We start from the raw sequence: 27,460 nt of genomic DNA on the forward strand, positions 1-27,460 counted from the left end.
GAGCATACTCGCTAAGGGCAATTACTTGATCGAGCATTGCCCTTAGCGAGTACCTGCCCGCTCGGAAGAAAAGGTTCGGCTGCCGGAACGGGGAGCGGCGGTGCAGAGCGGTGAGAAACGGAGGGGAGATCCCTCTCCCTCTCCCCCCCCCCCCCCCCCCCCCGCTCTCCCCTGCTCACTGCTGCAACTCACCTCTCACCCGCGCCAGCAGCCGAACCTTTTCTTCCGAGCGGGTAGGTACTCGCAAACGCACAATGCTCAATCGAGCAATTGTCCTTAGGGCTTATTTAGACGACCTTATATCAGCTCGGTTTTCATGCCGAGCCGATATACGGTGTCCTTGGCTACAGGGAAGGGGGGGGGAATGGAAGAGCCAGGAGCAGGAACTGAGCTCCTGCCCCTTCCCAGCCCCTCGCCACTATTTGCAATGGGAGTGGCGGAGAGGGGAGGGGCAGGAGCTCAGTTCCTGCTTCTGGCTCTTCCATCCTCCCCCCCTGCAGACAAGGACACCGTATATCGGCTCGGCGTGAAAACCGAGCCGATATACGGTCGTCTAAATAAGCCCTTAGCGAGTATGCTCACTCATCTCTAATCGCAAGTGCCTTCTATTGACTTTAATGGGAAACATCACACTGCACTTACATGCACATCGCACAGCAATGCGAGTGCCATGCGATGTCTTTTAAGATCCCATTGACACCAATGGGCAAGGTGTTCCAAGGGAACGATCAAAGATAGAGCACACTGCAATTTTTTTCCCTTTGCTGCATGAAGTTCATATTTGTGTGAGTTTTATGTGTATTCACCCACTGAAGTCCAACGTGGTCAGCCTCCCCAGCTGAAAGACATCAGCAAGAGATGTACCCCTTTATCTCTGCTGGGTTTCTACCAGGCTGCCAGGCATCTCTTATTTGTAGTATTGGTCTCCTTATATGGGGCAGAATGACCTTTCAGGTCCCCGCTAGCTCCAGGCTCAGGGGGGATTGCAACCTCTGCACCCTTATAGCTATAACTCTGCAGAAACATTCACTTTTCTCTCCAGTAAATTGGATCAAGATGACCAATTAGCTAATCAATGATTTCTAACAGATATGCTCTCCAAACGAGATCCTCTCCAAAAGTGAGTTCACTACATAGTAAAAAATAGCAAAATTATCAATACTTCTATATCATGGTATTTCTATAAAGTAGGCATAGCAGGTCTGCAGTACACAAGAGGCACAGCAGAAGTGCAGTACACAAGAGGCACAGCAGGTCTGCAGTACACAAGAGGCACAGCAGAAGTGCAGTACACAAGAGGCACAGCAGAAGTGCAGTACACAAGAGGCACAGCAGAAGTGCAGTACACAAGAGGCACAGCAGGTCTGCAGTACACAAGAGGCACAACAGAAGTGCAGTACACAAGAGGCACAGCAGGTCTGCAGTACACAAGAGGCACAGCAGAAGTGCAGTACACAAGAGGCACAGCAGAAGTGCAGTACACAAGAGGCACAGCAGAAGTGCAGTACACAAGAGGCACAGCAGGTCTGCAGTACACAAGAGGCACAGCAGATGCGCAGTACACAAGAGGCACAGCAGATGCGCAGTACACAAGAGGCACAGCAGATGCGCAGTACACAAGAGGCACAGCAGGTCTGCAGTACACAAGAGGCACAGCAGATGCGCAGTACACAAGAGGCACAGCAGATGCGCAGTACACAAGAGGCACAGCAGGTCTGCAGTACACAAGAGGCACAGCAGGTCTGCAGTACACAAGAGGCACAACAGAAGTGCAGTACACAAGAGGCACAGCAGAAGTGCAGCACACACGAGGCACAGCAGGTCTGCAGTACACAAGAGGCACAGCAGGTCTGCAGTACACAAGAGGCACAGCAGGTCTGCAGTACACAAGAGGCACAGCAGGTCTGCAGTACACAAGAGGCACAACAGAAGTGCAGTACACAAGAGGCACAGCAGAAGTGCAGTACACAAGAGGCACAGCAGAAGTGCAGTACACAAGAGGCACAGCAGAAGTGCAGTACACAAGAGGCACAGCAGAAGTGCAGTACACAAGAGGCACAGCAGAAGTGCAGTACACAAGAGGCACAGCAGAAGTGCAGTACACAAGAGGCACAGCAGGTTTGCAGTACACAAGAGGCACAGCAGGTTTGCAGTACACAAGAGGCACAGCAGATGCGCAGTACACAAGAGGCACAGCAGATGCGCAGTACACAAGAGGCACAGCAGATGCGCAGTGCACAAGAGGCACAGCAGATGCGCAGTGCACAAGAGGCACAGCAGATGCGCAGTGCACAAGAGGCACAGCAGATGTGCAGTACACAAGAGGCACAGCAGATGTGCAGTACACAAGAGGCACAGCAGGTCTGCAGTACACAAGAGGCACAGCAGGTCTGCAGTACACAAGAGGCACAGCAGATGTGCAGTGCACAAGAGGCACAGCAGATGTGCAGTGCACAAGAGGCACAGCAGATGTGCAGTGCACAAGAGGCACAACAGAAGTGCAGTGCACAAGAGGCACGGCAGGTCTGCAATACACAGGAGGCACGGCAGGTTTGCAGTACTCAAGAGGCACGGCAGGTCTGCAGCACACACGAGGCACGGCAGGTCTGCAGCACACACGAGGCACAGCAGGTCTGCAGCACACACGAGGCACAGCAGGTCTGCAACACACACGAGGCACAGCAGGTCTGCAGCACACACGAGGCACAGCAGGTCTGCAGCACACAGGAGGCACAGCAGGTCTGCAGCATACATGAGGCACAGCAGGTCTGCAGCACACACGAGGCACAGCAGGTCTGCAGCACACAAGAGGCACAGCTGATGTGCAGCACACAGGAGGCACAGCAGGTCTGCAGTACACAGGAGGCACAGCAGGTCTGCAGTACACAGGAGGCACAGCAGGTCTGCAGTACACATGAGGCACAGCAGGTCTGCAGTACACATGAGGCACAGCGGGTCTGCAGTACACATGAGGCACAGCGGGTCTGCAGTACACATGAGGCACAGCGGGTCTGCAGTACACAGGAGGCACAGCGGGTCTGCAGTACACATGAGGCACAGCGGGTCTGCAGTACACATGAGGCACAGCGGGTCTGCAGTACACATGAAGCACAGCGGGTCTGCAGTACACACGAGGCACAGCAGAAGTGCAGTACACAAGAGGCACAGCAGAAGTGCAGTACACAAGAGGCACAGCAGAAGTGCAGTACACAAGAGGCACAGCAGAAGTGCAGTACACAAGAGGTACAGCAGGTTTGCAGTACACAAGAGGCACAGCAAATGCGCAGTACACAAGAGGCACAGCAGATGCGCAGTGCACAAGAGGCACAGCAGATGCGCAGTGCACAAGAGGCACAGCAGATGCGCAGTACACAAGAGGCACAGCAGGTCTGCAGTACACAAGAGGCACAGCAGGTCTGCAGTACACAAGAGGCACAGCAGGTCTGCAGTACACAAGAGGCACAGCAGAAGTGCAGTACACAAGAGGCACAGCAGAAGTGCAGTACACAAGAGGCACAGCAGAAGTGCAGTACACAAGAGGCACAGCAGAAGTGCAGTACACAAGAGGCACAGCAGAAGTGCAGTACACAAGAGGCACAGCAGAAGTGCAGTACACAAGAGGCACAGCAGAAATGCAGTACACAAGAGGCACAGCAGGTCTGCAGTACACAAGAGGCACAGCAGGTCTGCAGTACACAAGAGGCACAGCAGATGCGCAGTACACAAGAGGCACAGCAGATGCGCAGTACACAAGAGGCACAGCAGGTCTGCAGTACACAAGAGGCACAGCAGATGCGCAGTACACAAGAGGCACAGCAGATGCGCAGTACACAAGAGGCACAGCAGGTCTGCAGTACACAAGAGGCACAGCAGATGTGCAGTACACAAGAGGCACAGCAGGTCTGCAGTACACAAGAGGCACAACAGAAGTGCAGTACACACGAGGCACAGCAGGTCTGCAGTACACAAGAGGCACAGCAGGTCTGCAGTACACAAGAGGCACAGCAGGTCTGCAGTACACAAGAGGCACAACAGAAGTGCAGTACACAAGAGGCACAGCAGAAGTGCAGTACACAAGAGGCACAGCAGAAGTGCAGTACACAAGAGGCACAGCAGAAGTGCAGTACACAAGAGGTACAGCAGGTTTGCAGTACACAAGAGGCACAGCAGATGCGCAGTACACAAGAGGCACAGCAGATGCGCAGTACACAAGAGGCACAGCAGATGCGCAGTGCACAAGAGGCACAGCAGATGCGCAGTGCACAAGAGGCACAGCAGATGCGCAGTGCACAAGAGGCACAGCAGATGTGCAGTACACAAGAGGCACAGCAGATGTGCAGTACACAAGAGGCACAGCAGGTCTGCAGTACACAAGAGGCACAGCAGGTCTGCAGTACACAAGAGGCACAGCAGATGTGCAGTGCACAAGAGGCACAGCAGATGTGCAGTGCACAAGAGGCACAGCAGATGTGCAGTGCACAAGAGGCACAGCAGATGTGCAGTGCACAAGAGGCACAACAGAAGTGCAGTGCACAAGAGGCACGGCAGGTCTGCAATACACAGGAGGCACGGCAGGTTTGCAGTACTCAAGAGGCACGGCAGGTCTGCAGCACACACGAGGCACAGCAGGTCTGCAGCACACACGAGGCACAGCAGGTCTGCAGCACACACGAGGCACAGCAGGTCTGCAGCACACACGAGGCACAGCAGGTCTGCAGCACACACGAGGCACAGCAGGTCTGCAGCACACACGAGGCACAGCAGGTCTGCAGCACACAAGAGGCACAGCTGATGTGCAGCACACAGGAGGCACAGCAGGTCTGCAGTACACAGGAGGCACAGCAGGTCTGCAGTACACAGGAGGCACAGCAGGTCTGCAGTACACATGAGGCACAGCAGGTCTGCAGTACACATGAGGCACAGCGGGTCTGCAGTACACATGAGGCACAGCGGGTCTGCAGTACACATGAGGCACAGCGGGTCTGCAGTACACATGAGGCACAGCGGGTCTGCAGTACACATGAGGCACAGCGGGTCTGCAGTACACATGAGGCACAGCGGGTCTGCAGTACACATGAAGCACAGCGGGTCTCCAGTACACACGAGGCACAGCAGAAGTGCAGTACACAAGAGGCACAGCAGAAGTGCAGTACACAAGAGGCACAGCAGAAGTGCAGTACACAAGAGGTACAGCAGGTTTGCAGTACACAACAGGCACAGCAGATGCGCAGTACACAAGAGGCACAGCAGATGCGCAGTGCACAAGAGGCACAGCAGATGCGCAGTGCACAAGAGGCACAGCAGATGTGCAGCACACAAGAGGCACAGCAGGTCTGCAGTACACAAGAGGCACAGCAGGTCTGCAGTACACAAGAGGCACAGCAGGTCTGCAGTACACAAGAGGCACAGCAGATGTGCAGTGCACAAGAGGCACAGCAGATGTGCAGTGCACAAGAGGCACAGCAGATGTGCAGTGCACAAGAGGCACAGCAGATGTGCAGTGCACAAGAGGCACAGCAGATGTGCAGTGCACAAGAGGCACAGCAGATGTGCAGTGCACAAGAGGCACAACAGAAGTGCAGTGCACAAGAGGCACAACAGAAGTGCAGTGCACAAGAGGCACAACAGAAGTGCAGTGCACAAGAGGCACAACAGAAGTGCAGTGCACAAGAGGCACAACAGAAGTGCAGTGCACAAGAGGCACAACAGAAGTGCAATACACAGGAGGCATGGCAGGTCTGCAATACACAGGAGGCACGGCAGGTTTGCAGTACTCAAGAGGCACGGCAGGTCTGCAGTACACAGGAGGCACGGCAGGTCTGCAGTACACAGGAGGCACAGCAGGTCTGCAGCACACACGAGGCACAGCAGGTCTGCAGCACACACGAGGCACAGCAGGTCTGCAGCACACACGAGGCACAGCAGGTCTGCAGCACACACGAGGCACAGCAGGTCTGCAGCACACACGAGGCACAGCAGGTCTGCAGCACACACGAGGCACAGCAGGTCTGCAGCACACAAGAGGCAAAGCAGGTCTGCAGCACACAAGAGGCACAGCTGATGTGCAGCACACAGGAGGCACAGCAGGTCTGCAGTACACAGGAGGCACAGCAGGTCTGCAGTACACAGGAGGCACAGCAGGTCTGCAGTACACATGAGGCACAGCAGGTCTGCAGTACACATGAGGCACAGCAGGTCTGCAGTACACATGAGGCACAGCGGGTCTGCAGTACACATGAGGCACAGCGGGTCTGCAGTACACAAGAGGCACAGCGGGTTTGCAGTACACAGATGGCACAGCGGGTCTGCAGTACACAGGAAGCACAGCGGGTCTGCAGTACACACGAGGCACAGCGGGTCTGCAGTACACACGAGGCACAGCGGGTCTGCAGTACACACGAGGCACAGCGGGTCTGCAGTACACACAAGGCACAGCGGGTCTGCAGTACACACAAGGCACAGCAGGTCTGCAGTACACACGAGGCACAGCAGGTAATCAGAACACAAGAGGCACAGCAGATGATCAGAACACAAGAGGCACAGCAGATATGCAGTACACAAGAGGCACAGCAGATGTGCAGTACAGAGGAGGCACAGAACATGTGCCGTACACAAAAGGCACAGCAAGTCTGCAGTACACAGGAGGAACAGGAGGTCTGCAGTACACAGGAGGAACAGGAAGTCTGCAATACACAAGAGACACAGAAGGTCTGCAGTACACTGGAGGAACAGGAGGTCTGCAGTACACTGGAGGAACAGGAGGTCTGCAATACACAAGAGACACAGAAGGTCTGCAGTACACAAGAGGCACAGAAGGTGTGCAGTACACAAGAGGCACAGCAGATGTGTTTTCCAGAAGGTGGAGTAATCCTGTCGTTTTTCAACCCTTCTGAGTTCTATAATTCATTTTATCTTCAGATTATATCTGAAGCCACCAAAGTTCCTTTTTTCACACTCGCCGCTACCCAGACACATTGCTTAAAATGACTTCCTTTCTGCAGTGACAGAGAAATTGATGCCGTTATGTCGTCAATACTAAATTGCAGCAGTTTGTCAAAATTATTGTTTTACTTGCTGCCTGACAGTCTGGAAAGTCGCTCATTCTTATTTTTTATAAAAAAGCAGCAAGTAGGTCTTCCACCAACAAGGAAAATGCTTGACTTCTTAAGTACAGTGTTCCTTATTATTCGCTGCTTCACCTGAAAGAAAAATCACAAGTACAAAAAGAAGACCTTTAAATAAACTGCCTTCCATTCAAGAGAACAGAATGGGCACGTCTCCTATCGGGCCGCTGCTGAAACACTAGGGGGAATTTCACTAAGACTGGCATTTCAGGCGCTGGTCTTAATATAATTTCTCCCGCTGCACAATGCAACTAAAATATGAAGAGGTGCACATCTGTTCATATATTAGGCCCAGCCTGCTTCTCTATGTGCTGACACAGAAAGCCAGGCGCTGGTGGAGATTTCTAAATGTACACCAGTTTCTGTCTTAGGGCTTAGTCACACGGGCGCATCCGGGCGCCGATGCGCCCATCTTCCTGCATGAAGAAGACGGCCGCACTGCAGGTGCGGACAACTCTCCACAGCGCAGGACGAAATAACACATGACCGTCAACGGAGCTGGTCATGTGTTCTTTCTCCGCACCTGCAGTACGGCCATCTTATCCTGCAGGAAGACGGGCGCATCGACGCCCTGATGCGCCCGTGTGACTAAGCCCTTAAAGTGTACATTCATTTGTCAGTCCGGAATGGCTACGCCCCTCCCAATAAGCCCCACCCACATTTTTAAAAACAAAAGTGGCAAGAGCAGCGCAGAAAGCCAAAAAGTTGCAGAATTTTTACACAATTGGGAATTTCGCCAAAATTTGTGACTTTTCTTTGCCATATTTCTTTCATAAAGGCCTTTACTTGAGGCTGTATTCACATAGGCAATTGTGATTATGGTCCATAGAAAATGGTCCAATTTTTCATTTGATTATCATCTGATTTTTATGTGTTTTTTTTTTACGTGCGTTTTCCATCCATTTGCATCCGTTTTCACATATGTTTTAAAAAAACAAACATATAAATGCACAAGCTCTGCACTTCCTGGTTCTCTTAATTTTTTATGGTCCCCATGGTTACATGAATTAAAAATGGATCACACTTACTTCATGCGAGTGCAATCCCTTATTTTTAACACAACCATGAATGGGCAATTTTCCTCAGAAAACTGGACAAAAGTAGGACAGGCTGTTTTTTTTTTACTTGGACTGTCCATCAGGGTAAAAAAAAAAAATCGCCTGTGTGAATACAGGGAGATAACGAAGTGCATCGCTCAGCTCTCTCCATAGACAGTGAATGGTGTGGTGGCATTCATGCACACTGCTGCTTCATTCCTACTGTCGGACTCAAGGATGCACCGTTCTTGTGATCCCTGAGGATCCCAGCTGTTGGGCGCCCAGCGAACAAACATTTCCTGCCTCTCCTGTGGATAGGTGATAAATCTTTTTGGTAATATAACCCCATTAAAGATTTGAATAGCATTTCCCCTAAAATAAAAAAAAAACTCAACAGATATAAGTCCTTGAGTCTTCCCTTCTCTTCAGATTTACAAACGTTCAGCTCAGTTATTTCTTAACCATAACTGTTTCTGAGAAACCTCGGGGCAACTAATATGGACGCCATTATGGCAACCATTGGGGTTGTCACCACCGAAGAGCAATCTACCTAGTTATATGACAGCAGGGAAAATGAGATTATATAGCTAATCAGTTTGTTCTTCAGGGAACTTGGGTGGCAAACCCTCAGGCTGGTATAATGGCGACCCGGCGCCGATGTCCTTGGGTTTCCTAAAAATGGATATAGAATTACGAAATTACAACTATATGTCCAATATATATGAAAGAGAAAAATGTATACACCCCTGGAAATTACTAAGGATAGCATTTACATATGTCCAGTAATCTAGTGTCGTTTCCTTCCGACCTAAAAAAAACCTTGGCTGGTCCCAATTAAGCCTTTGGAGTGCCAAAAGGGATGCCGGGTGAGTTACGTCCATTTAGCATTACCATGTAGATTGTTCCAACAGGTAGTGTGTCAACAGCACTCAATTTATCCCCCCGCGGAAAGATCCAATTGCGGAAGGAGAAAAACAAATGTGTATAAACTCGCAAAAAATGCAAAGCCAACCTCTGGGTTGTAGACCAACAACCCCTTGTAATTGCTCAAATGTAAAGATATTGAAGAAGTGGCAGCACTAGCATTACCATGTAGGGTAGCTTTTTTCTTTTGGGCCATCTTTTGGGCTCTATCTTTTCTCGCCAGTACCATTAACGTGCGAGAATACTGCTAGTGAAAACACAACAATTGAATACAGGCTGCATAGCGGGACAAAGTGACAACCATCTGCTTAAGCCCTAAAGCATGACTATTGACCACCACTGACCATTGTCTTCCAAGAAATAAGACTCAAGAAGTAAGACGAAGCCAGGTCCAAGAATCTTATCACATATCTGAATGTGCAATATTAATTTTCATGAGCGCTGTGCAAACCGGTCGAGCTTTGCTAAAAGAAGAAGGAGGAAAAATAGGGCAGAAGAAGGAAAAAGATGGAAAAAGAAGGAAGAAAAGGAGGGAAAAAAAGAAAAATAATGTTTCCTTCTTTTCCATTTTCTTTCTTTTTCGTCTTTTTTCTTCTTTTTCATTGTTCTTTCTTTATTTCTTCTATTTCTTTAACTTTGTCTTAAAAACAGCCTAAATGAACAGTCCTGAGTGACCTAAAAGTGTTATACAGAGCTTTTATGACTCTTAGACAGTGTTATACACCAATTTTAGGGGAACGGGTGACGTTCTGGTTCGGTTCAAATTAATTTCGATTGCTCTGAACTTTTTGCTGAAGAATGGCAAACCAGCTGAACAGAACTTTACAAAAGTTCCCTCATGACTAATTATCATTGTTACTTTCACTAGTTTGAAATGATAACTGCAAGTCAGGACTTCTATGGGATTCAGACATTTACCAAACAGAATGATACCAAATGGAAGGTCATTTTATGGAAGGTCATTCGAATCACTATCTGCTCAGCAGGGAGGGAAAAAGGAACAAGCAAAGAAATCAGCATGCCAGATTTAAGTCATGTTAGACACAACTTTGCACATCATTAAGGTTTACAGTACTTTACAAAGCATAACTCAACAATGGGATCAATCCAGCAATTCCAGAGGGTTACCTACCTGGGGTCCATTGTGTCCCCCAAAGACTGATTCATGCCTGGTGCTCCCTGCTCGCTCCCACTGGAACAGAGTTGTTGGTGGTCAGTACGCTGCCTGTATGAAAAAAGACTAGGTTGACAGGAGCTAGGAGAGTTCCCCGATGTCTGGCACTCCTCTGCCGCCTGCCAACCTGTTTTGTTTTCTGTTTCATACGACTTGTGCCTTAACCACCAGTAAGAGATATTGCTAGCAGGACGGAGTAGAGTAGCACCTGGTGCATGCCAGACATTGGGAGATCCACCTGATGACATGAACATTAGAACCCAGGCATGTAATATTCTACAAACAGTCTTTACTTTGGGTCTTCCATCAAAGAATATATTCCCAATACTATAAACCCACCTTCTACATAATGTTACATGGGCTGGATGAGAGGGGCTAAAAGAGATAACCGCGGAGCAAAATATTGTGGTGCTCAGAGCAGTTACCCCTCTAGGGTGTGTTTACACGTCATTGGTTTGTTGCAGATTTTGGGGTGGATCTGCGACAGACTTCACCCTTTCAATTGAATTCAAATTGAATGGGGTGAAATCTGCAGCAGATCTGCAACAAATCAGAGACATGTGAACGTACCCTAAAGGTAATCGTTGCGTGTAAATGGGCCTTAAGAAAAGATGATCCAGCATTTTTATTTCATAGGGAAGACAAGTAAATGTACTCAAACAGGATGGCTTCTCTTTAAGGATCCCCGTTATTCCTTACAATCCCCTTCAATGTTAAACAGGGACGTACGTATTCATGAGTGCTAAGAATACTGAACAGGTGGAATTGCTCTTTAATACATCACTATCCATGGGCAACATTTTCATGCACTTTGAGAAGATGTAAATGCTGTGAAATTGCAGAAAAAAATGCCAAGATTTCCCTTTCCAAGACATCTTGTTGATTCTGCTTAATATCAGGGAAGTCTTCACCGATCGGCTCACTGAGCGCATATTGTGTCATCTAACTCCCTGAACAATGCAACAACTTATTTCTGCTTCAAGTCAATTTCCTTCTCCATCCTGAAAAAGCAGACATTAAACTAACAAATAAATATGTTCCACTTGTGAAAAACATATATTTCCATAAAATGATGATTCTACAAGCTAGCGATGTCATCTGAGTGCTTGACGGCTCTAATAGTGGATTCAGAAACGCAATCTCCAAGCTACAGATGAGGACCAGCACCCCTATCTCTACATTATGTCGCTGGTCGCTGTCCCTTATAGGAAAAGGTAAATCTTCCTCTAGTGACTAATGCCTAGGATGCAGACTTTGTAAAAATTAAAGGAATTGTACAGAATTGGGAAAACATGGCTGCTTTCTTCCAGAAATAGCGCCATACCTGTTCATGGGTTTTGTCAGGTATTGCCGCTTAGCTTCAATGAAGTCAATGGGAGGACATGAGCTACAATATCACCCACAACAGGGGGTTTCACCGTTTCTGAAAGCTGCCATGTATTTCTCACCCTGGACAACCCCTTTGAAGAGGATCTGCCATGTCCTCCGACCAGCGGGACTGGAGGCATAGCTTTGCAGCAGCGGCCCCACTGAGCATATGCACAAGCTTCAACACAATGTATTTGTTCTATGAACGAAGCGCTTACTTCTCTATGCTCCCCGTTGCCTCACACTGACCTCTGTAAAGCCCCTTTCACTCAGAATGAATTTTGGGTGCTTAAGCGCCCAACGGCTGCCCCAGCGATAATAGCTATTATGCTTTTATATAGGAGGATCATCGCTTTGTGAATGGAGGTGGAGCTGCGGGGGATCGTTCCGGCCCACACATCTCCATTTACAGTAAACAGGCAGTCATTCATAGATGAGCAACTGCCTGTTTAAGCTGAACGATGCAGCGGCGGACCAAGGATGATCTTATGGCCTGCATGAAAGATCCGATCAGTGATTTAGCACTGCACAATTATTGTTCCTTCCAGCTAAGGAATACTTTGCATGATAATCTTCCTGTGTAAAAGGGGCTTTAGATTTGATTGGCAGTAAGTGATGGATACCACCCACTTGACAGATTCAAAGCTCTAGGAGTCAAATCTGACGTCATCTATTAACAGTAAGCAGAGGAGATCTCACACTTGCTAGATTCAAAGCTCTGAAAGCCGAATCTAATGGAGGTCAGTGCAATGAAAATAGAGGGTGTATAGAAAATGAAAAGGTGAGATAAAGTAAGCAGGGCCCCAGCTGCGAAGCAATGCAGCCAGTGAAGTGATAAGAGGACATGACAGGTGGTGTCCCACTTCTAGCTGTTTTGCTGTGCATTGTGCTGTGGACCATATTAGTACTGTAGGCTGAGTCCCATTCATTTCAATAAGACCTAGCCTGTAGTACCAAACTGGGCCACTGCACAATGAATGGAGCTGTCTGCTTCCTGCAGCAAAACAGCTAAAAATTGGACAACCCCTTTAAGTAAACTCTTCTCCATTATCCTAATCACCGAGGTTTGCTTGAGGTCCCTTGGCTTTTCTCTGCATACTTCAAGCAGTTCAAGACACCAAGCTGTACAATGGGCTGTGGGTTTCACACTAAGGAGGAAGCAGGCAATGAATGGCCTAAGTAGATAATATAATTTAGTGATTGGACATCAACCTATTTCCAGACTCCATCTTATTTAAGTTTCTCCCATATTCTTTAGAAATTAGTTCACATCAGCAAAGTACCTTTGTCTCGCAGATATCACTATTAAAAGGGTTTTCCAGGTAAATACTATTTGTGAGCTATCTTCAAGATAGGTCATCAATAGCTGACCACTAGGGATCTGCCGCTAAGGATCCCCAGCAATCAGCTGATCGCCCAGCCAGCTGTCAGTGCGCCGCGCTGGTTGTCATTATTGGAGTCAAAGAGGAAGTCTAATACGATGCTTTGCTCCCATTGATTTCAATGGGAGCAAAGCTACCTACAACACTTCTTTCTCCAACCCCTATGACAACGTCTGACCCCGATACATTGACAGTGGGCCATGCGATCAGCTGATTGACGGGAATCTCAAGTGGCAGATCCCAGGCCATCAACTATTGATGACATATCCTAAGCATAGGACATGCTCAGAAAACCCCCTAAATAAAATGGAGCCGGAAACACGTTCCTTGTCCAGGTGACAAAAATGTCATAAAGTACAAACAACTTTTTGGCTTTTGTTGTTAAAACTGTTTAGAAATCATTGGGGAAGGTGAAAAAAAAGTCTGCAGATAAGGATTTTACAATTTCCTCCAGTTGGTGTGAATCAAAGGGAACCAGTGGAGAAACCAATACCAGGAATTAATGATTATTTGACAAAAACACCAAACTTTTTAAAAATGCAGAAAATGCATGGACAGATGAAAGTGTTGGTGACTTACTTTCCCTCAGACCCGTAGCTGTTCATACTGTCCTCTATTGATTCATGGCTTGCTTGTCGTACAGTTCTACTCGGCATCTCGACGGCTAGTCCGGTCTCAGTACTTCGTTGAATAGCACCTTTAAGCTTGCGTCCATCTTCTGAAAGACACAAGAAGTATTGTTACATGTTTGTACGACTGCGGGGTGCTCTCACATAGTGGTTGTTGTTCGCTCATTCAATTTTGCAGTCACTGAATGAATGGTTGGGAGCTTTTACACAGGCCGAAGTATCATTCTCCAATCAGTTAGGGAATACAAGGTTCTTTGGAGGGCGTCTATTAGAAATTTCGTCCCCTTCCCAACACACACTTATTGGTTGCCAAATCCACTGAACGCACATAACATAAATACGCGTGTGTCTTCGAGTGACCAGTTGCTGCTGCGATCTGTCACTGGTTCAACTGAATAGTTAGTGCTGCAGCGAGTTTATATTCGAAGACCAAAAACAGCCAAGGACCAGCAGGGACTATTCTGTAAAGGATCTTGTGTGGTGCAGGGTGCTAAGGCAGTAGAAATGCAGTCCTATGCTCTTGCTCATGACCTGAAGGTTGTGAGTTCAATCCCTGCTTGGTTCAGGTAGCCGGCTCAAGGTTGACTCATCTTTCCATTCTTCTGAGGTTGGTAAAATGAGTAACCAGCTTAGTGATGGTAATAAATAAAAAATTACTCCAAAGCACTGCGGAATAAGTTAGCGCTCTACTAATAAGATTTATATACATGCCACGATTTTTTTCCTCGCAGCATCTTAGAGGTGAAAAACATGGCTCATGTGTATGTGTCTATTCAAAAGAAAGGAGTTCATATGCTGTGCTAGCTCATCCGGGATTTGTGCTGATGGGAACACGCCACGTACCGCCCTAGGTATGCCCACAGTTTGCCCTTAATGTCTGTAAGAAGGTTGGTTCTTTCTCTCGTTTCCCCAATTGCCGCTCACACCTTTCAATCACGAACATACTGAACCAAGGAACAAGAACATGCTTTAAAATGCAAGCGCTGATCTTACATGCGGCTTTATATCAAACACTAAAGGCAAAAAAAATCAATAAACAGAGGAAGCAGTGTAATAGCTTTGTTAAAGTAAGCCGGCACAGACCAAAAGCGAATAAACAAAGGAATGCAGTGCGGCCGGCTGTGTCTGGGGACCGCTGCACCGTGCCCCAATTATGTCAGCGCCAGATATTTATAACCAAGTTGGGGGAAAAAAAGCATTTCGTTGGGAGTTAAAATATGCATGAATTGGATTAAAAACACTAGGAGATTAAAAAATGAGACGTTGCATTTTTTACTTGTGAAATGTGAATGGGACTGCTGTATAAGGAGGCGATGGCGGAATAGAGCAATGGCTGCAGACATCGGCACATACTGCATGGGACAAGATATGGATATATAACCGCAATGATATCTGCTAACACCTAATTACACTATTAGGGCTTAGTCAGACGGGCGTTTTTAGCCGCGATTTGCGCATGCGCATGCGTCCGGCGATTTTTTAAAACCATTGCTTTGCAATGGTATCGGACACATGAGCGCTTTTTATGCGCTCGGCCGATAAATTATAGAACAAAAAATCGCAGATCGCACCTATCTGCGATCTGCGATTCCTGTTCTCTTCTGTATATGCGCTCAATGGGGCCGGCGGCAGCAGCGCCGACCCCATTGAGAACATATAGAAGACAAATCATTCTTCTCTGCCACAGCTGTAACAGCTGTGACAGAGAAGAACGATGTTTGCCCATTGAATTCAATGGAGCGGCAATACAGCCGCTCCATTGAAAGCAATGGGCTGCCGGCGTGTGCGGGGTGAATTGTCGGGAAGGGGTTAAATATATAAGCCCTTCCCTGCAATTCATCCTAAAATGTGTTAAAATAAAAAAAAATTGTGTACTCACCTTTCCGCTGCAGCCGGAGTTCTGCCGCGGCCGCTGTCAGTTCTCCTGAACTGCTTCTCGGCACTATTCAGCCGGCGGGGCTTTAAAATCCCCGCCTGCTGAATGATCTGCCTCTGATTGGTCACAGCCCTGACCAATCAGAGGCTGAAAACACTCACACACCCATTCATGAATTCATGAATGGGTGAGTGACTGCTGCCTTAGGGGCAGGTCTGACTCACATCCCCTTCACACCCACTGCAGGACGGCCGCGCGGAGCTTCGGCTGCCGGCAGAAGGTGAGTATACAATTTTTTTTTATTTTAACACATTTTAGGATGGATTGCAGGGAAGGGCTTATATATTTAAGCCCTTATCGACAATTCATCCCGGGCTCGCCCGCAGCGCATTGCTTTAAATGGAGGCGGCTCTATTGCCGTCTCCATTGAATGCAATGCGCTGGACAGCTCCGGCCCGTTTCTAATGAAACGCGGCTAGGAGCAGATTTTCGGGCGATTTGCGGGCGACTTGCGCGCACCGGTCACGCGATTTGCGGATGCGCATCCGTCATACGATCCGCAAATCGCGCGAAAAAACGCCCGTCTGACTGAGCCCTTAGGGTTTCTTCACACTGGCGACTTCGCAAGCGTTTTCGCACAAGCAAAATCGGCCACTAAAACGGCATTGAACCCATTGATTTATATGGGTTCCTTCACATTCAGCGTTTGTTTCAAGTGCACAAAATAGAGCACGTTGGGCGAATAAATACGTGGCAGGCATGCTCTATTTCATGTGAACCCAAAGGACCGTAGGAATCTATGGGGGAACGCGTGAAACTGCACACATAACTGTGCAATTTTGTGCTCCCTTCATAGAATCCTATGGTGCCTTAGGTGCGCACAAACATAGAGCACCTTGCGTATTTTTTGCCCAATGGAAATGTATGCGCGAAAACGTTAAATGTGAGGGAACCCACTGAAATCAATGGGTTCTATTGTTAGCAGTTTGTGAGCTAAATCACCCCTGTGCGGGAACCATAACACCGGGGACTAATTAGGCTGCTCAGTCAGTTTAAAAAAAGCACGGGTGTATCCCACGACAAAGTAAAAAGGGCCCAGCAGTGCAAAAAAGTAGAGTAAGCAGCGCAGATAAGCTCATGAGAACACGTGATAGGGGTCCATTCACAGCACAATCACATCATACTCTCGCGAACATATCTACGCATACGCTCGTGTGCAGGAGCCCTAAGACAGGGTTCTTCTTCAGTGATAATCATGATATTGTATGAGGAGGTACCCAAAAGGAACAAGAACATTCTTCTGGTGGCGGGATGTTACTAATACAAGTTGTTGCTGCTAGGTGAATATCCGCAAAGACCTTCTAAGGTGGTATGCCAGTGGACCTTGTTGGGGAAGGTTGGCATTCGGCTCCAGTGATTTTTTTTATAAGGAAGTTGTTTGTTTTTTGCCAATTTTGCGATGGACGATCCATACAAACAATGCGCAGCTGGGAAATTTTGTTTTTATTTCCACTGCTCAAAAAAAATGCACATGTGAGATCAGATGAATACGGAGGGAGAGGCAAGGGTGTCATACCATTTTTCACCAAAAATTGCTTACTGTCCATGTAGTACCCCAGAGTTGGGGTCCCACAGCACTGTGTCAGGGTGAATGTTCCTACTCAGAGGAAAATGCGGAAAATGATTTCTGTTACAGGCAACAAGAGTACTTAGTTTATTAGGGGTTAATTTCTAATAGCGAGAGAGAGAGAGAGAGAAAAGAGGGGAGAAGAATCGAGTCAGTAATGTGTCTATTCAATATGAGTCAAAGTTAGCCTTCCTGAGAAAATGTTTCAATGCCATGTCTGCAAATGTGATTTCAAGTTCTATATTACGACAAATCAGTGTGATGCAACCGCTATTGCCAGTGAATCTGAACTGCGGTTGTTTGCTTGAAAGTTGCACTATTTCCACTCTCCCCTGCAATAAAGAGTTAAAAATTGCTTTTATCTAAAGACTGTCTGCTGGATTACTTCCCACCATCTGTAACAACTACACTGAGGTACCACACAGCTCTACAGAAATGTAAGAAATACTACCCCCATTTTTCTTTGTTTTTGAGGTTATTCCCGCTTTATTTCTTTTTGCCTCGCACGGGTCCCTACCCGTATACAGTTTGGCGTCACGATAGACTAACATAGTATTTTTTTTTTATATAGATCATGAAATTGAAAATTTAAAAACAAAAATTCTTAAAAAATATGTTAAATATGAAAACTTGATTTGTTCAATGGTTAATTTTCTGATGACACATTCCCTTTAAGATCCACCACTTATCTAGCTTTCCGAACGCTGCTAACAATTAGTAGGTCTTTTCTTCGTGCGGTTCTTTGCAGCGCTCCCTGCTAGGTGCTCGAATCCTTTCTTTTTTATAGTTTAATATTTGTCCCTAGATGAAAGCACAGAGACATTTAATGGGTGCAATAACTCAGCCGCGGAGACAGTATCATTTCATGCTCTGATTTATTCTGCCAACAGGGAAATATGAGAAGTACCACATGGTTATATATAGATTTAATGCACACGGAGAATGGCGCTGACATCTTCCTTTGAGTTCAGTTAAATAACATTATAATCTAAGAGAACTTCTTATTAATTGGAATCTGTAACCCTTCAATATAGAATCCAATGTCTGAGAATCAATATGTAGATTTAAGTGGCAACTGCGTTTAAAGATAAAATGTACACATTTCCAGTTACATTCTGCATAAAACATAACTTAGTGACTTCCTTTACTTCTCCTCTACAGCTTTTTATGTTACACAATGTTTTCTTCTCCATGCATGCTCCCATGGTCTGCCTTCTTTCTCCTCTCCTCTGTCTTGGTGACTGTATGGTTAGAGCCCGAACACACTACCCCCTGCACCATCCGTTTTTTACGTGTGGAGTGCAAAAGTGGGTCCCGGCCTGACCACAGGTCTCCGGACCCAAATATGGAACATCATACACGCATATGATGTTCTGAGTTCAGGTCCAAAGACCCACAGTCAGGCCAGGACACACTTCTGCACTCCGTACATGAAATAGATGGTGCAGAAGCTAGTATGGTTCGGCCCCTAGTAGGAATGGGGTAAATGGGAGGCCACAGTTACTTCCTAGTAATCAAAGGTTAGTCTCTTATGTACTATTGAATTCTGAAGTTAGGTTGGTTTCACATGTGTGGCGGGGTTCTGCTTTCCTGCTCCATTTGGGAAGCAGGAAAGGGGAATCCCCATGACAGAACGGTTCTGTTTCTGTACAGAACTGCACAGCGTCGGGCAGATGCCATTGATTATAATGGGGTCCATCCGCTTTCCGTCCAGCTGCCTGGCTTTGGATGGAAGAAAAAGCTCTGCACGCAGCATTTTGCCCCCCTTTCCTTCTCACTGTGGGCTCACTGCACCCCCTATAATGACATGAGGATTGTATGGAGCGGCGGTGGAGCATGTGCAGTGCTACTCCATTCATTTTCAATGGGAGGGTTGGAGGATCGGTGGAATCTCAGCAGTGAGACCCCCCAGATCAGACTTTTATCACCTAACCTGTGGATAGGTATTCTTGGCAATGCCCTTTTAACATTAAAAACTTGACAATAGGTAATTTTATGATGACACAGAAAAAAAGTGTTATCTTTGTGAACAAGAGCATCCAAGGTTGTATTTACAAGCAAGAAACGGCCACATAACGGGATGAAACGAAACCACGGAGTTCAACAGGATTTCAGTGGTTTCGTTTTCACTATCGGGATTCTCACCCGTTAATTGTACGTCCGAGTAAAGAGAGTCAACGAACTGTTCTATCTCTCACGCTCGTCTGAATAAGCCCTTATAGAGGGCATATATAATACTAAGGGCGGCTTAAGACGAGAGTATGTGCAAATACACTTGCTTCTCTGTGCATTGCGCATTCAATTTTTACATGCGCAAAAGTGCACGCAAATACGTCTATGTGAAGCCGCCTTAGGCACAATGTGTTTCACTTGCCTGCAATGTTTGCTACATTTTTACATGGTTTAGTTGACCTTTACATTAAGAATGTTTAAAGTGGCACTTTTAGGCCTCCTTCACTCGAGCATAAGCCATTTTTGTGCGCCTGAGTGCTGCGTTTTTACGGAATGAACAATGCTCTTTTGTGCGTGCATCAGCATATTTTACTGTACTTTTTACTCACAAGGCATGTTTATTTACTGTTAGTGCAAACCAATATTTGCTATACAATATGCTACTGGGGTCCAAATTCTTAGTTTGTTAGAGGTAAGCTGAGCTCAGGAGACTAACATTAAATCACACAGCATGGGATGTGATCCAAAGTAATCTGTTTATTCAGTGACAAGCGGCAGGTTTTATAGGGTCACATGTTCAATAACAATAATTCAAATCTATTGTAATTCCTTTGTTACCATTGGTCAAAGAAATATAAACAAAATATAAATATACAAGATAAGGAATTTACATCTAAAATGGCAACCAAACGCACACAGGCGCAAAGTTGACCATACAACTTCTTGGAACAGTAAATCTAAACAATATGTTATTTAGAGAGAATGTTTAATAACATATGTGAACAGCCAGGAACATTTCAGTTTGACCCATTGGCCAGTCTAAAGGCCATATAGCTATCTTCTGGAGCAAAAGCCTTAGTGATTCACTCAAGGTTTATTAAAACCATTTAATATCTATAAATCCTCCAGAAAGAGGACAAGTTAATACAGTGAAAAGAGACACAGAAGATGGCTACATAGAACATGGAGTCATATCCATCTTACTAACATTTACGCAAGGCAATTAAAAAAAAGACGCACCAATTGAAATGGCCAATAAGTCTTAATGCGTTCCAGATGTGTTCTTTTTCCAGCGAAATTACACAATGCTTAACGCATCTCCTTGCGTATTTCGCACACATCCCAATTGACTTCTATAGGGACCTTTGGTGAGCAAATATGTAGAAAAATAGAGCATGTTCTCTTTTTTTGCACGACTGAAATGCACGTGCAAAATACAGAAATCAATGGGTTCTATTCTCTGCGTACTGCACTGTGTCTGCAAATACGCCTGTGTGAAGCCAGCCTTACTCGATGGAATATATTATATATCATATACAGTCCATGATCCCACAGATCCAAGTAATAGACCTCTATGACAACAATGCCCCAATGATCTCAAACAATATTGAGGTAAATAACAGAATATTGGGGTGATTAAGAGAAAGCTGATGCAAGCCAAATAGCTCAAAGTTTGTGGCATCTTCAGCTGCCCCGTGTGTGACACTGAGTCACGTAACACAAGCACTCCTGGCTTCGTAGTAAGTGTTCAGATGAAATACTGACAGATGGGCTCCAAGAACACATGCCAAATTTATCCATGAAATTTGGATACATTTCACTGCAGGGCTACAGAATTGCGATCTGCCCTCGCTAAGTTTTAATTGCTGTGTATGACAAGAAGCATGTCATATAGAAAAAGGACACAAATGATGTAACTGGAAATGATGCTTCATCACCAGTCATCGACAGCAAACAGGTTGGCGCAGGTACTGCATGTTATATTACTGCAGGTACTGCATGTTATATTACTACAGGTAGTGCATGTTATATTTCTACAGGTAGTGCATGTTATATTACTACAGGTACTGCATGTTATATTACTGCAGGTACTGCATGTTATATTACTACAGGTACTGCATGTTATATTACTGCAGGTACTGCATGTTATATTACTACAGGTAGTGCATGTTATATTACTACAGGTAGTGCATGTTATATTACTACAGGTACTGCATGTTATATTACTACAGGTACTGCATGTTATATTACTGCAGGTAGTGCATGTTATATTACTACAGGTAGTGCATGTTATATTACTACAGGTAGTGCATGTTATATTACTACAGGTACTGCATGTTATATTACTGCAGGTAGTGCATGTTATATTACTGCAGGTACTGCATGTTATATTACTGCAGGTATTGCATGTTATATTACTACAGGTACTGCATGTTATATTACTACAGGTACTGCATGTTATATTACTACAGGTAGTGCATGTTATATTACTGCAGGTACTGCATGTTATATTACTACAGGTAGTGCATGTTATATTACTGCAGGTACTGCATGTTATATTACTGCAGCTACTGCATGTTATATTACTACAGCTACTGCATGTTATATTACTACAGGTACTGCATGTTATATTACTACAGGTACTGCATGTTATATTACTACAGGTACTGCATGTTATATTACTACAGGTACTGCATGTTATATTACTACAGGTACTGCATGTTATATTCTCACACCAGACCAGCTCAGTGAATAAATACAGCACCAGAACCAAGCTCATAACATTAATATAGCACCAGAACCAAGCCCATAACATTAATACAGCACCAAAACCAAACTGATAGCATACATACAGCACCAGAACTAAGTCAGTACATAGATGCAGTGAGAAATAACCTCAGTACATAGATATAACAGCAGAACCAAAATCAAATACAGCATCAGAACCAAATTCAAAACATAAATACAGCACCAGAACCAATCTCACTATGTGGATACAATACCAGAACCAAGCTCATAACATAAACACAGTGGCAGAACTAAGCAATGGTATTGCGAGTACACGGATGAGCTAAGAGTGGGCTTTATAACATTAGAGGGAAGGAGACAGTCAGGAGGAGGATTATTCATATAACGCTATGAGACGCTGCCACGTGAAGAATGAAGATCATCTGGTGAAGGAAGAACTAAAGGTGGCAATCACCCTCAGCCTACATTCTCGATTGTTGCACTTCAGTAACGTGAAATGGCGACATTCACTGTACGTAAAGGCTCATTCACACTGCCATTTAGCTTTCTGTTCTGTTATGGGAACAGGAAAACAGAAAGCAGAATCCATCTTACGACAAAATTGAATGTTACTGTCAAGGCCCTTTAGGCGTGATTAGTTCCGGGCATTGGCGCAGCTCCGGCATGACATCACGGCATCAGTGCTGGACCATATGATGCACCTGTTGGCGCATGCCCAGTGTCATTCGGTGTTGGTAACCGTCAAGCTAACATCTTCGTGTTGTTTTAGCACTGATAGGCTGGCTGGGTGGTCATTTGCCTCAGTCAGCCTATTAGTGTCTTTCCTAGGCTTCTTATTCCGGTTCCTCCTGGCAGAGGATTCTAGTTATAGAGATGTATTCCTGGTCCAGTTCTGTGCCATATGGTGTTTTCCCTACAATTATATTATTGTATATATTGCTTTGACGTTATTTTGTTGAGTCTCTATTTCTTGTTGGTTTGTCTTCTCCTTGTAGTACTCTATTTTCACCTCTTGCATTGTGTCTATGGTCGAGTGTATTTTGTGCTCTGGTGGGTCCATCCTGTTTAGTCCATTCCTGGAGTTGCCTCTCTCTCCCATCTGTCATCTAGGGATGTGCATGGAAGTCCCCCAGGTTCCTGTTATGGGTTACCCTTTTCAGGCTGGGTGGTCTACTTTATAGACAGATTTGGCGACTCTATCATTAAGGATAGACCTTGGTTCTCCAAAGTCTGTTGTTTAGTACATCTTGTTGCCCTGTGACCTTTTAGTGTGCCTCATGTCTCTCAGCCTTTCCTCGTATTTTGTCATTTTTCCTGTTTAGGCATGGTCAGACATGACAGTGCTGGACAGACCCCATGGACTTTAATGTCCAGCTTTCATCCTGCCCTTCGGCATTTTCCCAGACTAAACAGCACTTTAGGATGTATCATGTATTCATCGGAGGCCTTAATGGACGCTCAGACGCAGAATGTCACTGTGTGACTGGTGGATGGTCAATGGGTCCAGGGTGGCATCGTGGCATCAGCAGCGACCTATGTGATGTACTTCGGCACATGTTCATTTTCTGTCAGCACTGGTCAGCAAGGAGTTAACTACACTTTGTACTCTTTGCTGTTAAGTAGTTAACTGACTGGCTGAGGTAGTTGGCTGCTCAGCCAGTCAGCAACTGTTTGGCTATTTTAACCAGCTCTTCTGAACAGAAGGTGCTGGCTATACTTTCTGGTTGGAGGCATTTTCGGTCTTGTCTGTGGCTCCTGGGTTGGAACTGTGTCAAAGTCAAGATAAGTCCCCTCTTTTTCTACTTATTTATGTAGGGTGTTTGTGTACACACACATATACATATACATACACACACACGCGCACACACATACATACATACATACATATATATATATATATATGTTATAATATCTCGTGAGCAAGCGGGTGTTCACTTGCCTGCAGATCGCCGACCTTTGCTACCAAAATGGCCACCACAAGTGCAGAAACACTCAGGAGATGTGTATTTTTATAAAGTCTGGTGCCCCCCAGCTTTCATTCAGTATCAAATCATAAACACAGTCCATATAAGCACGCCCCTTGGTGTGAGTCCAGGGTTATCACCCCTATCGGACTTAGGCCCTTTGCTGGTCCACCTTGGACCACCAGCCTGCAGCACCTCTGCTCTGCTGTGCTGTCACTTCCCTTGATCCTGGCAGGAACTGGCTCTTTTGTATCCAATTTCTGCTACACCCAGGGCATTAACCCTGACTATTCCTTTTTCCAGGTATCAGACTACCTATTTAGCACCCCCTGTAGGCCAGTCTGATACTGCCCTGATACAATAAATAAATATATATATTCATAGCCTAGTGGATATCTATCCACTAGTACATGAAAAAAACTTATAAACACCCCAGATGAATAAGTAGAAAAAAGAGGGACTTATCTTAACTGAGATGCAGTTCCAATTCAGAAGTGACATATATCATGTTATCTTACTTTTGCAACTAATTCCCTGTCTACATCTAGGAAATGTCAGGGTTGCCCTAATCAGGGTAGGTGATCAGCTTAAAGATAGAGTCTTCTAGTTTCAGTAGTTTTAGGGTGCCTACCCACTGGAGTTTTTTTTTCCCTGCGAAATTCGCAGCATTTTTTTTCCTGCAGGGGTCTATGGGACTTGTAATGTTAAAATCGTGATCGCGCAAAATCGCAATTTACTGTGATTTCGCGGTAAATTGCGATTTTGCGCGATCGCGATTTTAACATTACAAGTCCCATAGACCTCTTCAGAAAAAAAAATGCTGCGAATTTCGCAGGGAAAGAAAAACTCCAGTGGGTAGGCACCCTTAGGGTTATATTTTTCCTTTTTGTGTTTCCTTATCACATATTTATGTTACTCACATTTATACTGAATCTGTATATATTCATCCTTTTTGGACGCAACCAAAATGTCCGCGTCAGACGTACCATGAGTCACGCTCTTGAAGTCATTGTATATCCCTGACTACCTAACCATCTAGTTGTGACTTCAATAAATAAACCCATCTGAAGTATTTTGCTTGATGATGAACGACAAAGAGATAAAAGTGGAGTTTTATCGCCACTGACTTTCGGTCTTGACCGGGCACTGATGACATTTTGGTGCCCAATGCTTGGCATCTTAAAAGGCAGACTTTTACAATCTGGCAAGAATTCCTTGAGATGAAAGAAACTAAAACACAATCGATTCTCCGCCAGCCGATGTCTCGTAAAGAGCTATTTCTGGTAGACCACAAACGTTTACAAACATCCTACGTTACCAAAAGGAGTTATCAATAACCCAGATACAGCAGGAATAGGTTCTCCTATGATGGCACGGGCCTGCTGTGACAGGCCGCAGATGGATTTCCTCCTACAGAAGATACTGAGGACATTAACCTCAATTGTATCCTGTTTCCTCATACAGAACATTCCCACACAGCAGATGTGTTTTCTAATTGCCGCTTTGTATTTTTTTTCAATTATGCAGAGCTTGGGTTTTATGAATACTTCCAAGAAAAATCCTTTCATTCTTCGCAATTATTGGATTCTTGAGCTACAGAGGTTTTAAGTGTCGGGAACTGCTGATATATGGAAACCTAAGAATACAAGGAAGAGATGCTGTAGTATTAAGAGCACAATACAACACCATAGGGCTAGTAGTACCAATGCCGTACTATAGGCGAATAGTGGAAACTGTAAGCCGTAAATATTACCGTGAGGGCATGGATGTCACTGCTGACTCTGCCAGCTTATGGCCCAACACTCCGGTCGGGAAATCTCCTTGATTGACTTGACGCCAATATATGAAATGTGTATTAAAAAATTATTTGAAAAAAAATTGGTAGAAGACAGCACTTATCTTTATTGAATATGAGCTACGCATTTCAAGACCATACGAACTTCATTTTTAGGCTTTTACAAACTTAAAGGCTATGGACACCTTTGGGGGGCAATTTCTTTTCACTTAAAATGTATGTATTTTGGGCTGATGAATATTTTTGCAATAAAAAATTTGCACCATTAGTTAAGCTTCTATATATTATTGTAAATACAAACTGCAGTCTTAAGGGCCCTTTACACGGGACGATTATCGCCACTTTTCATTCACAGGTTCTTAAGGCTGATTTTTAGTCAGCATAAAAGACATTGCTAGATCGCGGGCATCTGCTCAGTATAAATGCTCCCGCCCAGCGCTTCACATAGCATGTGAAGCGTTGAGCGAGGGGCCTGCGATCCAGCAGTGAACTCTGCCTGTTTAAATGCTCTGCAAGAACGCTAACTGCCTTTTGCAGTCGTTTTAAGCAACTGTCGTCTTGTCTAAATGGGACTTAAGTTGCAATAAGAGAGTCAGGCTGGACTGATGGAGGTGAGATAAGGGCTGAAAACTAAAAGCTCATTTACGTGCAAAGATAGTCTTTCAAACAACCGAAAGATTGAAAGATTTTGCAATCTATTTGCATAAAGTGTTAATGACCATTAACACTTTATCATCTTTATTGCATGTAAAAGGGTCTCCAGGAGCTGTTTGCAGAGCCCAGTGTGTGATTAATCACAAACCCAGCTGTCCACACAGCTGCACTGTTCTGCTTGTGGTTGCTGGCAAATTACTATGTTATCTGCCGACTCCCCGTGGAGATAACAGCCTTTGGTCTATTGAGAGATACTTTATCTCTCAGTGTCTTAACGATGGATTTTAAGTTCACCTTAAAATCATCGTTCAAATGAAAAGTGCACGATGCCTGCGTTTACATGTAACGATTATTGTTCATTTTAGGTCGTTTGAACGAATTTTAAGAAATAATTGTTATGTGTAAACGGGCCTTAAGCCATCAGTCCGGCCTCACTGATAGATCTCATATTGAGAATTCAACTGCAGTCTCTATATACAGTGCTATGAAGAAGCTGCAGAAGACAAACGGTGCAAATTTTTAAAGACACCTAATTACAAAAATGAATGTCCGCAAAAATACATGCATTTCAGTGAAAAAAACTACCCCCAAGGTGTCCACACCCTTTAGGCCCAACGTCCACAGGCGGACTTGAATTGCAGGTGCCCGCTTGGACAATCCACAGTTCAAGCCGCCCATAGAGAAACATGGGCATCCAAAGCTGAATTAAAGCATGCAGATTTGTTTTGCGGACCTTTTGGTCCGGAAAACAAATCGCAGCATGCTCCATTTCATTGCGGTTTCCGCACGGACGGCTTCCATTGAAGTCAATTGACATGGCGGACGGGCCGCGGATTCCGCAGGAAGGCAGGAGTTTAAAAAAAAAACTCTACTGCGTATGTGCGGCGGTGCACTGGCAGGCACTTGACATCTGCAGTAAAGACCTAGACAGGTACGCACGGTGCTCAGCTGCGGACAGGTTTGGATTCCGCTATGGGCTCCCGCATGCAGAATCCGACCCGCCTGTGGACATAAGGCCCTAAAGTAAGTAGCTTTTATGCAGTAAAGTTACTTTATCCTTCACTGATGACTGTATGGAAAACGTCCAGTGAAGCATTATCTATGTTTCTGGGTTGACTTTGTACAGATCTCATTCCTATAAGACACGAATACAGCAAGCAGCACAACACATTGCCTTGTAATAGTAGATTACAACTCAACCCATG

The 27,460-nt window shown here is 45.5% G+C and overlaps 1 protein-coding gene across 2 annotated transcripts in view; it reads right to left on the bottom strand.

Moving 5' to 3' along the window:
* Positions 1 to 27,460, bottom strand: part of RIMS4 (regulating synaptic membrane exocytosis 4) — a 167,122-nt gene that overhangs the window by 53,249 nt on the left and 86,413 nt on the right. Inside the window, exon 2 of one of the 2 annotated variants that reach the window (XM_066586568.1) lies at positions 13,589 to 13,727. In XM_066586568.1, coding sequence (XP_066442665.1) covers positions 13,589 to 13,727 — 139 coding nt within the window. The remainder of the gene's footprint in view (positions 1 to 13,588; positions 13,728 to 27,460) is intronic. The other variant, XM_066586569.1, reaches the window with a different exon arrangement.

This window comes from Eleutherodactylus coqui, chromosome 13 (assembly GCF_035609145.1).
Source record: "Eleutherodactylus coqui strain aEleCoq1 chromosome 13, aEleCoq1.hap1, whole genome shotgun sequence".
NCBI classification, from domain to species: Eukaryota; Metazoa; Chordata; class Amphibia; order Anura; family Eleutherodactylidae; genus Eleutherodactylus; species Eleutherodactylus coqui.